The sequence below is a fragment of the Protopterus annectens genome, chromosome 9.part0 (genome assembly GCF_019279795.1).
Source record: "Protopterus annectens isolate FY-2018-M chromosome 9.part0, PAN1.0, whole genome shotgun sequence".
NCBI classification, from domain to species: Eukaryota; Metazoa; Chordata; order Ceratodontiformes; family Protopteridae; genus Protopterus; species Protopterus annectens.
The window spans coordinates 256,788,618-256,805,845 of NC_056743.1; the positions used below are offsets into that span (position 1 = coordinate 256,788,618).

Below are 17,228 nucleotides of genomic sequence, written 5' to 3' on the forward strand. Positions count from 1 at the left end.
TCTACATGAATGGTAAGTGTACACAACTGTACTTTCTGCTGTATACCCGAGAATCTTGAAGGAGAATGTTCGGCCATCAGTTCGTGACCTCAAGCTGAAGCGCATTTGGTTTTTGCAGCAGGACAGTGATCCAAAGCACACCAAGTCCACCTCTGAATGGCTTAAAAAAACAAAATGAAGGTTTTGGAGTGGCCTAGTCAAAGTCCGGACTTAAATCTAGTTGAGATGCTGTGGCATGACCTTAAAAAGGCAGGTGATGCTTGGAAAACCCTGCAACATGGCTGAATTAAAACAATTGTGCAAAGAAAAGTGGGCCAAAACTCAACAGCGATGTGAAAGACTCATTTCCAGTCATCGCAAACGTTTATTTGCAGTTGTTGCTGCTAAGGGTGGCACAACCAGTTATTAGGTTAAGGTGGCATTTTTTCACATAGCGTCATGTAGGTTTGGTTGTTTTTTTTTTTCCTTAAATAAAATCATCACTTTGAAAACTGCATTTTGTTTACTTGGGTTATCTTTGTCTAATATTTACATATTAACAGAAAACGCAACAAAGAGGCAGGAGCTAAACCAAATACAAAAGGAAGTTGGGCGAAGGTATGACAAGCCCATTAACGTTAAAAAAAGCGTTTCAGCAAGTAATACATTGATTGTTGATTTTTCTAGTCACTGTTTAACAGAACATGAAATTAGTGTTTTGAACAAAGGTCTTGCATTTATTCCTACAGCTGATATGCAAATTACAGATGTTATTTTTGATCTTAAAATGTTTACTCGTAATCTTACTTTAAAAAGTATGTTTAATGGAGCTCAGGAACAACCAATTGACTGTTTTAAAAGACAGTGTGTTTTTGTACCTAAACACAATGCATTAGTGAATGCTTTTGAGCAACTGTGAACAACTAACATCTATCAAGTATACAGTAATAGATTGAGAAATAGGATAATGAATAATAGCATAATTTAAGCAAATTAGAACATAGAGCCTTGTGTGATTTAGAGAATAATGAGAATCTGGTCATTAGACCAGCAGATAAAGGAGGACAGATTGTGTTAATGGATAGATTAGATTGATACAGCTATCAATGATATGCTATTGGATGGCAAGTTTTATGAAGTTATTACATCAGTACATGTTAATACCATGATTAATTCCATCTTGGATTCTATCAAATGGCTGGAAGCCTCCTCCTTTATAGATCATGAGTTAGCTGGATATTTTTATACAGCAAATCCTATTATTCCCATCATACAAGGATTGCCTAAAGTGCATAAGAATCACAGTAATCCACCCATGAGACCAATAGTTGCAGGCAATAATTGGTGCACTGAACCTCTATCAATCTTTTTAGAGAAATGTTGAAGACCTGTAGTTAATAAGTCTCGGATAGTTTTAAGAGACACAGAACACTTTTTAAGTGATTTGTTTCAATTTTCTAAACAAGTAATTTTTGATACAGAATTTTTGTTTGTAACATTAGATGTGGTTTCCTTGTTCACTGTAATTCCCAACAATACAGGCATATAGAATGTTAAAAAAATTCTTATTGGACTCTGGAGAATTTGATAGTAATGATATATGTTTGATAGAGACTTTATTGAGTCTAGTACTTCAGAATAACATCTTTGTGTTCAGGGATACCATATACTGGCAAAAGAATGGTGTTCGCTATGGGGAGCTCGTGCTCCAATAATTATGCCACTGTAGTCATGGCAGTGTGGGAATCCCAACATTTAATGAGAGGTCCGTTTAAAGACTTTATTGTATATAAGGTTTGTGGATGACCTCTTTATTGTATGGAAAGGAACAGAGCAACAACTATCAGATTTTATGAATTATGTTAACAGTTAATCTGATTTGTTTACGGTTCACTTTGAACTATTCAGTATATGGTATAAATTTCTTGGATGTGTTTGTTAACAAGTAGGGATGATAAGGGTGAGATAAGTAGCAGTTTATACAGGAAAGATTGTCATGCTAATCAGTTATTAAACAGGAAGAGTATGCATCCTAAATTTATATTTAAAAATGTTGCCAGGAATCAATTTTTTAAAGCTTCGAGGTTGAATGTGAAGAATGATGATTATGAACAGCAAATAAAGAGAACTGAATTAGAGTTGTTAGAGAGAGGTTATGAAAGTTGTATGATTGAGGAATTCCTTAGCAGTTGATTCTATGAGAAGTACTACAGCTAAACCTTATTTCTCAGAGAGCGTTACCAGTGGGAGACGCCCGATGAACAATAAATTAAGGAAGTCACTTAGTTATACCAGGGATGTCAGTATGTATACAGAGATTATAAATGAGCACTGGAATATTTTAATGACAGATGACCACATCAAGGATATAGTAGGTACAAGACCACAATTTTCATTTAAGAACAAAAGATCTTAGGAATAGGTTATGTAATAGCACATTAATTAATCACACAGTGTTAAGATTCAGGTACTAAACCATGTGGTAGATGCAGGTATTGTGGTTTTATTTCTAAGAACAATAGTTTTAAACACCCAGATACTGGTGAGATTTTTTGTTACTGCAGATGCCACTTGTGAAACTTTACATGTTTATCTTGCGACTTGTTCCCTATGTAATAAATTTTATGTAGGCAAAACTGACCGTTCCCTGAAAGAGAGAATCAGGGAACATTTATATCATATAAAGAAAAAGAATGCTATCAGTGCACTTGCCAAACGTGTTAGTACTGATGAACATATTTTTAAATTCTTAGTATTAGGTATAACTTATGATAGTATAAGAGGTGGCAACATTAGATATAGAACAGAAGAACTGGAAGCAAATTGCATTGAGAGACTTGGAGCAAATTATGGGCATGGTCTTAATGACTGTGTATCCATTAAACCAGTTCTTTATAAAATATCTCTTCGTAAATAACTACATATATATTACTTATATATATATATATATATATATATATATATATATATATACATACATACATATATTTAGGTACATTTATATGTCTAATTTGTCTGTTTTAGTTTCTATATATGTGTATGTATATATATATATATATATATATATATATATATATATATATATATATATATATATATATATATATATATGTATATATATATATATAAATAGTATAGCTACTTACAATGTTTATAATGTATGTATTGCTTTGTTTTGTCATTTTTTGATCATGTGATCATTTGTAAGTATATAGAAGGTGCTTTACCAAGTTTGTTCAAACACCTGATAAAGCTATATGTGAAAGCGCTTGTGTGATTAAAGCTGAGCTGTAAACCGATATTTTTGGAGTTCTCTTTCTTCATTCATCATTTGTGACTTTGTGTACAAGTGAATACTGGACCATACCTTTGCACATTTGTTTAATGATCTGGAACATTTAAGTGTGACAAACATGCAAAACAAGAAGAAATCAGGAAGGGGCAAATACTTTTTCACTGCAATATACATCGTGGGAGATTTTAAGGCCTTCATCCCTAAAACTCTTAACAGCCGTCTTCCTTCTCCTAGATTGTACTGTATAAGGTATGGATCCAATGTAGAGACCTTCAGAAGAGCCACAAACCAAGGCCAGAAAACCTCGGCCTGATCCTATGGCTGCTCCCTCTATTACTAGCGTTCTTCCCGAGGCTGCTGAAGGCCCAGATGCCGGATCAGAAACCACAGAACCTCCTTTGATGGGTACCTTGCGGGAAGCCTTTTAATAGACTATTAGCATGTCCCAGAGGGACTCACAGGCGTTTGACCTGGGCATGAACCACAGCTTATTTCCAAAGGCCATCATGGGGTTACTGAAATAGTAGTTCAGGAAGACATTCTCTCAGATGTCGTTGAATGTCACCCGATGTCCGACCCTCCTACTCTCCACAGCATGTCATAGCACCCAAGCAAGAAAAAGCAACAGACTAAGCATATTTCTTCGAGCCAACAAGTTGTACCTTTGGACTAAGTCCTTGACAGTCAAGCCTTTACTCAAGGCCTTTTCAGTGCTTTTATGGGCTTATGTCAAACACCTGCTCCTGTCCAGGCCCCCCCCACTCATGTTAAAAGTCTCTGGAAGGTCTTTCCTCAGAGAATGAAGACTCTTCTGGGGTTGAGTTAGTCACTAACCTACTCCTCAGATTTTTTCCTCTGGGGTATGCTTCTCCATAGGAAGAGTGTAATGGAATAGTTTCTCGTGTAGAAGACATCACATTTGGGGAGGCCATTGGGCAAATGAAAGATTTTTTCAAATGGGATTGCAGTCAGGTTTCTGATACATGAGGTATTAATACCTCCTACAAATGGAGTCCCCCAACCTATGTGCTATTCCCCCCCATCCTGCCTGCATTTTTGGATACATTTCTGGCTGCTTCCATGTCTGCAGACTCCCAACCTCCTGCCCCTTAAAGCCCTGATAGATTCTACAAAACGCCTGAGGAGGCGAAGTCCCTTTTTAAGGCCCCATTGGCTGACCCATCCATTTCTGTAGCTGTAGATAGTGTCTCAGTTGCCGCCCTCCACTTCCTTGCTCCCCTCTGATAAGGAAAGCAGAATTATGGAGAGGTTTGGCAAAAAAGTTTATACGTCTGCTACTTTGGTTGTCAGAGCTATAAACTTTAAAACCCATATGGCCAAGTATTCATTGGCTGCTCTGGCAGATGCTGTTAAACAATTTGCAGAATTACTAGATTCCCATATCAAGGCCAAAATATCTAGCATTCTTAAATCCTGCAGCTGGGTAACTAGGCAAAATCCGTAGAGTATTTACAAAATGTCTGGACCCAGTCATAGCCTTCTGCAGAATGGGGGATATTCAGATATTCTTTTAACTTGGATGATCACCTCATCCAGGCTTCATAGCCAAGGTTGGCAGAGAAGCATCTGGTGTATACCATGTCCCTGCTAAGGAATCTGGGGTTCACCCTTAAACCTTAAAGAATCTTCTCTGAATCCCTCCCAAGACAGTGTCTTCCTGAGCTGCAGAATACTCGTGGCCCAAATAACCGCCTACCTGCCCCCAGAAAAAATTCTGTCCCTCACCACTTATTTTCAGGAACTAATTCCACTACAATCTGTCTGCCAGAAAGTTCCTGCGACTCTGGAATTCATGACTTCCACCATCCCCATGGTACTTTTGGCAAGGCTACACAAGAAGAAATTTCAGTGGTTCCTGAGGACAGTCTGAAAACAACAACTTCATCCTCTGGAGTTTGTTTTTCCCCTATCCCGCAGTAGTGGTGCTGCGGTAACGTTGTCACCTCACAGCAAGACGTTGTCCCGTTCGATTCTCAGCTAGAACGTCTTCTGTGTGGAGGCATGCGTGAATGAGCGTTCCTTCGTTGAAGGTTGTGCGTCAGGGCTGGTAACTCGGCATGTAAAAATCCACTACCAAACATTAGCGGACCGGAGTTTTGCTGTGGTCGACCCCTAACCGGGATAAGCAGAAAGACACAACAGCAACCCTTTTTAACAAAAAAAATCTAAAGTGGATTTCATAGATTTCAAAAATTCAGGCCTCCATCTCCAACCCCCCCACCCTCACCCACCCCCCACCAGGATCTGTACATGAATGCAGCAGACACTGGCTGGGGTGCAGCTTTAGGGAATTGGAGGGTAGAAGATGTTTGGACCTCTCCCCAGTTGAGTGAGCGTATCATTATCAAAGAAATGGGGGCCTTTATTTTTGCCCTACACATCTTCAAGTCGTGAATCCTACCAAGTGTGCTGAGATGGTTTTTCAGATAACACCACAGGGTCCTCTGGTACATCAACAAGCAAGGAGGAGCAGTCCCACATTCTTTGCAGATTGGCTCTGTATACGTGGGAGATTGCTCAACAGAGCCAGGTGTCTTTACTAGCTGTCTACATCCCTTTAGCTCAGAATGTGAAGGTAGACTCACTAAGCAGGTCCATGACTCAGTCCCTCGAGTGGATGTTCCTGGACCTTGCCCATCGATGGGGTACTTTGATAGACTGCCTCCCCTATAAACAGCTTCCCACATACTGCACAAAGATACATGCCCCTGGGGCATGAAAGGTTAACGCTGTTACCTTTGAAGGGGATGTTTGTGATCCACCCCCAATGCACACGCGCGCACTCTCTCACTCTCTCTCTCACTCTCTCTCACTCTCTCACTCTCTCTCGCTCTCTCTCTCTCTCGCTCTCTCTCGCTCTCTCTCACTCTCTCTCACTCTCTCGCTCTCTCTCACACACACACACACACACACACACACACACACACACACACACTCCAGAAAGTTCTACTGAAGATTCCGAAAGAACAAATAAAATTCTTGCTGGTGACCCTTTTTGGCCAAGACAGCATTGGTTTCCCCTTCTCTGTCATCTAGCTAAGGGCAGTCGCTGCAGGTTACCCCTCAGGATGGACCTACTCATAGAGGAAAAGGGAACATTCATACACCTTCAGATATCCACCCTGAACCTGACCTACTGGGTAATATGGCTTTGATCCCCTTTAGATACCTTTACACTGAGGACGTGCTACAGATTCTGCAGGAGGCCAGAAAATCCTATCTATCCACATGGAAGAGGTTTTCTGTCTGGTTTTTAAAACCTAGAGTACAACCACTGTCCGCAGAAACACCAGTGCTCCTGTCTTACCAGTGTGAACTGGTGAAAACTGGCTTGTCATTCTTCCATCAAAGCACATTTGTCTGACACTTCAGCATGTTTACCTTTGACTCCGCCTTTGGCATCCAGGTTGGAATTCAAACTAGTTCTGAAAGGAGTTCTACTTGTCAGACCATTGAGGAAGCCAGTCCCTCCCCCTTGGGATCTCATTTTTGTTATAAAAACGTACTTTAGCTCCTTTTGAGTCAGCTGTGTACCTTGTTTTCAGCACTGCACATGGAAATCTGTTCTGGTAGCTATTATCTCAGGTGGAAGGGTCTCTGAACTGCAAGCCCTCATGGCATCCCCCTTCACAGTTTTCCAGGGACAGGGTATTCTTTCGTACCAACCCTTCTTTAATGCCCAAGGTGGTGAATGAGCAATCCCCAGGCCATCAATCTCCCTACCTTCTTCCCTTCTCTACAAGCCTCTAGTTAAAGGATCATTCACTCCCTGGATATGCGCAGACAGCTCAGATACAATTTGGCCAAGACCAAGCCCATCCATAAGTCAGATAGGCTCTTTCCTGTCACCCAAGACCCGTGGGTCATCCTTTTTCCAAGCAAACTATTTTCTCTTGGATTTCTAAAACCATTACCTTCTTTTACACCACAAATGGGAAATGTCTGCCTTGTCCTGTTAAGGTATACTCAACTAGGATTGTGTCTTCTTCTGGGGCCTTCTTTAAAGGTTTGAATAAAGCTTCCAGTTCGGAAGCAGCTACATGGTCATCTGTTCGCCCCTTCACTAAAAGCACTACAGATTGGATACCATCTCCAGGTCCAGAGCAGGATTTGCCAGGGCTATTCTGCATGGATTTGTGGAAAGTTTCTGTTCTTCCTCCCAACCCTTCTGTTGCATGAGCTTTGGCATTCTCCCTCATGTTATGGATACTGCATCATATGAATAGCTGAACATTGAATAATTGTGTAAAATCTTATAACAATAGATGTCCTTATCTTCTGTATGCTGCAGTATGGTACCCCCTGCATTCCCCCCTGATACTTCACTGAGTTCTGGATACTCAATCCATTCCGGCTGGTGGTTGGTGTCATTCAGTTCTGAAGTATGCGTGTCTGCTGACATCTGCTTTATACCCAATAACTGTTTATGGCTGACTTATGCTGAGAGATGCGGGCCATCACACGCACCTTTGCAGTAGCATTTTAACTTTGGTAAAACGGCCGGACATGTAGGTTCAACCAGAGATGGACTCTCTCATGTTATGGATACCGCAGCATAAAGGAGAGGGACCTCTATGGTTATGGAAAGATTTTACTCAACTATTCTTTCTTTCATGTGGCTTTATTTAGAGCTGTAGTGGTTGGACATTTTTTTTTCTTTGTGGCTAGTATTTGGGTGAGTCTTAGGAGGGTTATGCAGTGGGTTAATAATCTTAGTTCTTGTTTCATCTGCAGCCCTGTAAAGCTTCTAATTGTGTATGTTGAAGGTTCTTAGTGGTGACTGTTTAGGGGGAACAAAACAGTGCTGTGGTGGTTCCCCTTCCAGCAGTCTTCTGCTGATAGTGTCCCTGTTGAGATTACTTTACTCTTTGAAAAGGGGGACAACAGTTGCTGTTCCCATCTGCATACAAATCTGACCTTTTTTTATGGCTAAATTTTGTTTATGTATTGCAGCAGTATTACTACACAGGTGTATATAGTAATTTTAAATACCATTAAACAGCTTTCTACTTGGCACATTTAAACAGTCATGTATCTTCATCTGTTTGCTAAAGAAGTCCTGTGAGTTTGACGTTTTTTTCTTAATGCTTTGTGTGTTTAATCATTTAAAATGTAGGAACTGGGATTATTCCCTTATCCCCTGGTAATAAGGTGCCTTATAGTCTGAGAGAGGGGGCCACACTTCATAATTTTCTCATATTGTGCTCCCACTCTAGTTTCTTAAAGAGCACTTGAAATATCTAGTGGCGCACCAATTGCACAGGTCATTCTTGAAGGTCAGTTGGATTTGTTTAGTGCTCATTTTCCTGTACTCTTGGAAGACTGAAGTAAGGGAGCCACAGTAAGTTATGCAAGGGGATAACTTGTACAGATTTAAATGCTTTTTGTTTTCCTAAAGCTTTAGAGTTAAAATTTAAATATGTAATTCTGTCTGCTGTATTGGGTAAGCATCATATGCAGCCTGATTTGTTGCGAGTTCAGCTCGCCTTACTTACCTTTCCTGTTTTTTTTTTTTTTTTTTCCATTTAGGTTGTAAATTCTCAGCAACAGCCACAAGCTACAACTCCTACACTTCCTGAACCCCATGTATTAAATTCTGTGGCTCCATCAGACTCCCTGGTTAGAAGGCAGAGAGTACAGGACCTTATGGCACAGATTCAGGGCCCATACAATTTTATGCAGGTGGGTTATTATGAAAGTTTTTTTTTTTTAAGTTAATGGTTAAATAAAACTAAGGCATTCACATACTGCTTCTCAAGTACGTATTCATAACACTAGTGTGGTTACTCCAGTCAAGGTGTGCTAGCTAAGAATTGTGTAGACCAAGAAGGCTGTTGAAGGTTCTTTTGCCACAGATGGGCTTCACTGACTATGTCTTATTTCTGTGACCATGCATTGTTGGTCAATATTGTCCCAGTGGCAAATTCTGAAAAGTTTGATTCACTTGTTTCCTCTTGGTGTTTCCTAGATTCCATTATACAGTTCTTGTCTGGTACTTTGGTCTAAGGCAGGAAAAGCTTTATTGGTTAATGTTTACATCTTTAGTGATTTAACTGTCCAGTTGTGCTAATGATGCTTGTCTGATGCTACAGTATGTTAACAGTGGGTCATCAACGTAGTAATTATGAATGTGTACCCAGCGTTGCTGATTCCAGAAATTTTTGTATTTCTTGTATTTGATACTAGCCTTTTTTACTGCTTGTTACATAGACATTTAGTGTTTTCAGTGTACTGTCTTTCAGCCCCTATTTTTGAGACACTTAATGCCAACGACTAAAATACGGGAAATTTGTCATTGTTTCTGATTTTAGTAATTTGATCTTTATTTTACCTGCGTGTTGACTATTTCCACTTAAATGATGCTTGAGAGCCTTGCTATTTTTTCTCTATTTAACTGCCAGGCTGAGGGATACATGTACCTCCAATTTGGTGCATGATTAGGAGGGCACAGCCAACACTTAGTCTTCACCTGCCTGTATCCAGGAAAAGATCTCGCATGTCCCCTAGAAGAGAAATTCTGTGGTTGAACTCTGTACTGAGAGCTTTTTTCATTTGTTCAGTGTGTCCAGCAGGGCTTTTTGGCTGATGTTGAGTCGACTGTACCTGGGCTTTCCCACAAGCAGCACTTGCATTATAGTCCCTTGACACTGGGCATTTAAACATCTGGTTGGGATCTTACTTTCTTGAAGCACACAATAGAGATCATGGACTTGGCAGTTAATCCAGAGGATTAAGGTGATGAGCTGTTAGCTGCGTCCTTCTGGTGCACAGTTTGATACTTAAAACTTTCATTTGCCTGCTGTGTGACCTTTAACAAGTTACTTAACAAGGCATTACTCTGTACTAAAGAAATTAGGCTAAACTCTGCAGTGGTCTCCTGGACTACGCCCCTGTTAACTACCTGTGGCTTGAGACATTGCTATGCCCTACACAAGCTTTCCCTTTCTGTGCCATCTTTAACAGGCTGAGTATCAATTTCTTGTTGCTTCATTTTTGACATAAGCTCCTTTATATGATCAGTGCATTGAACATTTGCAGGACCCATATTTTTATCTAGGTAAATAGCTTCTTCCTCATACATTTGACCTTCTGAAAAAAGCTCTGAGGAGTTTGTTGTTTGATCTAAGAGATTGGTAAGAATAATTAGAACAGAACATGATTTTTCACTGTTGCTGTCATTGCACTTGGGTTATCCTGCTGGCAAGCTACCCGCAGTCGGCCTGAATTCCAAAGTCCTGGTCTGGCGTCGGTTGCTGTCGCCTCTTCCCAGACGTCAGTGCACCAGGGGTATATAAGATGCAGCCTATGCCATTTTCTCCAGTCTTTCTTGCCATGCAGTGCCCGAAGCAAAAGCAGTTCGCAAGTGCCGGTCGGCAGACTACTGAGATTTTCGAATATGAATTTCAGGTCCGAAGTCTTCAATAAAGCTAAGTACCTCGTTGGGGAAACTTTTTCTTGCTCCAGACCGATGTCAGTAAAAGTTAACAATTGTATTTCTTGTGAGAAGCAATTACTTCATAAGGATTTTCATTCTTACTGTATTCCTTGTGTAGGCCCTGACCACGACGTTGTTAGTTGTCGGTTTGTGCTAGATTCAACCAACGCACTGTTAAGCATCTGTTCGATTTTGCTTTACATTACTTTGGCCAAAGGTTTAACTATATAATGCCGTCGGAACGACCGATGACCGGAGTCCATAAAAAGCGCAAGGACAAAGAAAAAGACAGGCATCCGAGGTCCAAAACCGATGACGAAGCCTCTTCTAGGACAGTCACCGGTTTTCAGTGAGGCGCTTTCGCAGCCCCTGACACCCGCTACCTCAGAGCCATAGGACGCCTCCGACTCCCACGTGGAGACAGCTAGGCCTCTGGAAACTCAAGGTATTGGACCTACAGAAACAATTCCCTCCCATGGGTCCAGTGCAGCTGAGCAGGCATCAGCTTCTGAGGGTGTTTTCAGACCTACACAGCTTACTTTAGAGAGCACTTCAGCAGCCAAGGCAAAGTCTAAAACACCTTTAAAGATAAAGAAACAAGTAAAGCGTTCTCCTGGACAGCCATCCATGCCAAAGAAACAGATGCTCAAAATGGCCGAAGACCTAATTACTTTGATCAGGGGTTCCCATCCCCGTCCTGATAAAAGGCCTAGGCAAGACACTGACTCCTCTGACCAGGTTTCTATTTCTTCTGATTCCTCTTCAGAACAGGGATATTATCTTCCTCCCTATGAGGACTCTGATGCTGAAGAATCTATCCCTTCAGCCTCTCCTCCTGAGGACTATTCTTTTGGGGGAAACCCTGCACACTATGAGGGAACATTTCCATTGGGAGAGCCAGGATTATTCAGAATCCAAGAAAAGGCTCAGAGACTTTCTTTTACTGCCCCAGCACAGGCCTCATGCTATCCCCCCTGTACTGGATGTTGTTGATGTATTTTCTGAATCCCGTTTGACTCCTGATTCTTTACCCCCTACACCAGTTAAGCCAGATAGGTACTAAAGGGTTCCAGATTCTCATAAATTTCTTTATAAAAACCTTGCTGCTGATCCAGAAACTATTTCTCAGGGTCCCAAAGGGGTCAAGGCTTCCACTGCAAAAAAAACCCTGTTCCCTCTGATAGGGATTCTAGAGCACTGGACAGATGGGGGAAAAAGTTTACACCTCTGCTACTTTAGCTCTAAGGGCTTTAAACTGCCAGTTTCACATGCTTAAATATCAACAGTACCTAATGTCTTTGCTTAAACAGAAAATGCTTAAAGCTCTGAATGTCCTGAGAACAAGGAAATGCAGGATTTATTGCATGCAGCTGAACAAGTGGGAAAGCATACTTTGCAATGTGGTTTTGATTCATTAGAGGCAACTTGCAGAGCCGCAGTTACAGGTTCGGTCATTCGAAGGCATGCTTGGTTAAAAGAACAGTGTTTACCTGATGTTAAAGCAAAATTATTGGATGCTGCATTGCAGCATGATACTTTGATTGGTGTTAAGGCAGAAGAGGTGTTAAGAAAATGGAGGGTAAAGCAAAATCAATGCAGACAGTAAAGGATTTATTACAGGTTCAGCCACCTAGATTTAGCAGGAACTGGCCTAAAAATTGGTCCTTTCCAGTTTCAGACAGGCCACAAAGAGGCAGATGCAGACGCCCAAGAGGCAGATCTCGGCCCCAAGGCTCATACAGACCCAAACAATGGGATGCTTCAGCACCCAAAGGCGGAGAAGACATCACAACCTTATAGGAAACGGTCCCAATGACTTTCCTCTACAAATGCCAAGCACTTAACTTTTGGCAGCACCCTTAGGGGGGAAACTAGCACTTTTTTTTTCACAAAATTGGCACATGATCACCCAGGACAAATGGGTACTGAATATTGTTTCTCAGGGTTACAGGTTCCACTTTCACACCCTACCAAGGTCAAAAGGTATGCCAGACCTGCCACACAATCAATGGGCAGAGGCACAAAAACAAATTTCTGCTCTCATGGACATGAGGGCTATTCAAAAAGTACCAAAGCAAGAGCAGGGACAAGGATTTCTCTCAAGACTTTAATTGGTACCCAGAAAGGACAAAGCCTGGAGGCCAATACTGGACCTGTCCATTCTTAATACTTTACTGGACGTTCCAAAATTCAAAACGTTGACACTGCAGCAACTTCTACCCATGCTGGGTAAGAAGGCTTGGCTAGTTACTTTGGACCTCAGAGGCATACCTGCATGTCCCAATCAGACAATCTTGCAGAAGATACCTCAGATTCATAGCTTGCTCAATGCATTACCAATTTTCTGCACTGCCCTTTGGCTTTTCTACTGCACCCAGGGTCTTCACAAAATGCCTGGCACCAGTAATTGCATTTTGTAGACAAAAAGGAATTCAAATATATCCCTACTTGGACGACTGTATTATTCAAGCAGAGAGCAAGGACATTCTACTAAAGCATCTGGCGTTTGTAAAAAGATTACTAATATGCCTAGGATACATAGTAAACAAAAAGAAATCAAAACTAGTGCCCTCTCAGGAGTAGGGTTGCCACCTTTCTACTGTGCCATTTCCTGACAAACAAGCCCCGCCCCATGCACAATCAAGCCACACCCATTCCTTTTAATAGCCACACCCCTTTACTCCACCCTTCAGCATAAGTCTTTAATATCACATACAGTTACCAATAAGTAGAAAAATGTGCGACGAGTCAAAAAGTAAATAAAAAAACTTTATTTAGCAATACTTCAAAAGGTTCACTACATACAACAGTACATCACACACAAGCATGGGAAAACTAAGCCCAAGTCTCATATCACAGGTAGTACTAAAATGGAAATACAATTAGATATTAAAAACACCAGTTCATTCAAAGCAGTACATTAAGGGTTCACCACACACAATAGTAAAAGAAAAGCAACTGTTTAAAGTATCTTCAGTTTTGCTAGAAATCATTGCTTATACTTGAAGCTGTATTTGGCATTTGATCTAGCAGCCTCAAGTAATGGCTGGTTATTTCTCACAAATGAATAAAATTGCGAACAACTCATGTTAAAGTTTAGCTTGACCTGCAACTCGGCCTTCACAAGTGACACAAGCATTCTATTTCTTACATCAGTCCACGCATTCCCCATAAAGCTACATTTAAGCCTCACTATACTATGAAGACTGTACACCCTAGAAAGACACCCTAGGAAGAAACACAGGTCAAGGTAAACATCACGGTGATGACAGACTAGAAAGACAGATCTACAGTCCAAGCATCTTATACAAATCATGTAATCATATATTCACTGTAACATCAAATGAGCTAAGCTTTGGTATAGACGGTATACCGTAGAAAACACAGATAAAAGGTTAACAGTTGTGATGACAAACTAGACAAAAAAGCTACTTTTAAGCCTCACTATACTACGAAGACTGTACACCCTAGAAAGACACCCTAGGAAGAAACACAGGTCAAGGTAAACAATCACGGTGATGACAGACTAGAAAGACAGATCTACAGTCCAAGCATCTTATACAAATCATAAAGTCATTATACATTCACTGCAACCAAGTCCAAAACCAGGTTAGAAACTGTTCTAGTTAATCACCACATGTTGAACATCTAGATAGTTACACACATCTTGTCACCATCAATGAATGAGATTTATTTAAAAAATTCACTAGTAGCTGTGCTGGCAATATTTCATTCCCCTTGTCACACTAATCTTTGAAAATCTACCTTAATTCCAAAGAATTAATCCATTAAAAAAAAATCCACTTACCTCCAGAAAAATCAGCAGCAGGGCTACTAAAACAAGCTCTCAGCAGCAGAAGAGAACAGGCAGCTAAAGGGCCAGCAAGCAGGGGAACACACCACCACCCAGTCCACAGCACTTCTCCTCCAGCAAGCAAGGCAAGCAGCAGGGCTAAGGCAATCCTTCCAGGCAGCAGGGCTTCCAGGCAGCAGGCAGGGCTTCCAAGCTGGCAGGGCTTCCAAGCAGGCAGGGCTTCCAGGCAGGCAGGGCTTCCAGGCAGGGCTTCCAGGCGGCAGGCAATCCACTGAAGACGATGTCCAAGGCTCCAAGCAAGAATTTCAGATCTTAAGCAGCACCCTTTGTACAAAAGTAAAAGGTAAAAAGTTAAGCTGAAGCGCCGCTTTATATTCTTAAATTTTCGCGGGCTTTGCAGGGCTTTGACTACTAACTCTACGTGTTGATTGGCTGCTTGCTGCACGAGCCTCGTCTGCAGCAAGCAGCCAATCAACGAGAGTCCAAGACGGGAATGTTTTTTTTTTTTTTTTAATACGCGCTGACGAGCCTGACGTCGCTATTTCCGGACTCAGAGTACAAGAACCGGAGTGCCCTACTGATTTCCGGGCACTCCGGAAAAAAAACGGAGGGGTGGCAACGCTACTCAGGAGACAATATTCCTGGGTGCAAGCTTAAATACAACTGCCCAGATGGCTTATCTCACGCCAGACAAACAAAGGCAACTGACTCATTACTTCCAAATGATGGCAACAAAGACCCAGCCACCTGCAAGAAACTTTCTGCAGGCTTTGGGCTTCATGGCATCCTGCATTCTGCTAATTCCATATCCAAGACTGCATATGAGGAAGCTACAATGGTATCTAAAAAGTGTTTGGACTCAACATTGCCACAGCCAGGAAACGGTAATTACTCTCATTCCCTGCCTGCAACAAGAGTTTCAATGGTGGGCACTGGCTGTCACCACAACAAGGGACAGCCTTTCACTTTACCCACAGCCAGGCAGACACTAACAACAGATGCATCGGATTATGCCTGGGGGGCACACATGGCGGGACAATGTATTCAGAGCACGTGGCCCGCAGACCAAATGCATCTTCATATCGATCAAAAAGAGATGCTAGCTGTACAGAATGCCCTGACAGCCTTCAAGGATCTACTTCATCCAGGACGACCTTTGCTAACGAAGGGCAATACTACAGTCATGTGGTACATAAACAAGCAAGGGGGCACACATTCCTACCCCCTCTGCAGGCAAGCCATGACTTTGTGGAACACAGCCTTGACCTATCAAGTACATCTGCAGTCACAATTCCTGCCAGGAAAGAAAAATACTCTGGCAGACGAACTAAGCAGAAACCTCATGGACCCTCACTAGTGGAAACTAGATCCACAAGTCTTCAGCATGATGATAAGGAAATGGGGATGTCCAGACATCGATCTATTTGCCTCCACTCACAACTGTCAACTACACAGATTCTGCACAAGGACTTATCACACTCAAGCATGGAAAGTGGATGCTCTATCATTCAGCTGGAAAACCCTAACAGTTTATGCCTTTCATCCACTGCCTCTCCTCCCCAAGGTACCCCTAAAGGTCAGACAAGAGAAGCCAAAAATTATTCTGATTGCATCAGACTGGCCATGCCATCACTGGTACCCAATCCTAAAGAGCTTGTCTCAATGCCCAGCCTGGACTTTACCTCAAATTCCTCATCTTCTGACCCAACAAAACAATCAGATCCTGCACAGCCAACTCAGAACCTTAAATCTGGCTGCATGACTAATAATATAACCACTCGGAACACACACCTCTCTAAAGCAGTTATGGATGTCATTTTGGAAGCCAGGAGGCCCAGCACCAGAAAATCTTATGCAGAAAAATGGAAGAGATTCTGTGCATGGAACCAGGCACAAGGACTTGAACCGCTTGTTCCAAATATTCCTCAGATTTTACAATACCTAAGTGAGATGCTGGGCAAAGGCCTATACTTTCTCATCAATTAAGATCCATGCCTCTGCCATTTCAGCTCATTACAATACGGAACCTCCTATTTTTTCACATCCACTGCTAAGACAGTACCTCAGAGGGGCCAAAAATATAAGACCCCCAAGGAGAGCACCAATACCTGCATGGGACCTCAACTTTGTCTTGGAAATGCTCACACTGGCTCCTTTTGAGCCAGCCAATACAGCTGAGATAAAATTCTTATGGAAAACTGCTCTGCTCCTAGCAATAACTTCAGCAAGAAGAGTCTGAGTTACAGGCATTAATAACAGTGGAACCTTTTATCATTTTCCATCCAGACAGGGTTTCTCTAAGGACAAACCCAACATTTATGCCAAAGGTAGTATCCAGTGTGGCTCTTAACCAAACCATTCATTTGCCAACTTTTTATCCAAATCCCCAGAATAAAGGGGAGAGACTTTTGCACTCATTGGACATACACAGGAATCTATGCTTCTACTTGGGCAAAACTAAAGCTTTCAGAAAGACTGAGCAACTTTTTGTGCCATATGCTGCAGGATCACAAGAAAAGGCTATTTCAAAGCAGACTATTTCAAAATGGATAGGACACTGCATTTGTTTCTGCTATGCACAGCATGACAAATCAGTGCCTAAGAATATTAGGCCACATTATACCAGGGCAGCAACCACATCAGCAGCCTTTCTCAGAGGAGTACCAACCCAGGAAATTTTGGAG

The 17,228-nt window shown here is 41.6% G+C and overlaps 1 protein-coding gene across 7 annotated transcripts in view; it reads left to right on the forward strand.

Annotated features, from left to right (window-relative positions):
* The window catches only part of CAPRIN1 (cell cycle associated protein 1), a 2,078,829-nt gene that overhangs the window by 978,876 nt on the left and 1,082,725 nt on the right, over window positions 1–17,228 (forward strand). For all 7 annotated transcript variants that reach the window (XM_044082838.1, XM_044082839.1, XM_044082842.1 and 4 more), the window contains one exon: window positions 8,825–8,977. In XM_044082838.1, the coding sequence (XP_043938773.1) occupies window positions 8,825–8,977 (153 nt within the window). The remainder of the gene's footprint in view (window positions 1–8,824; window positions 8,978–17,228) is intronic.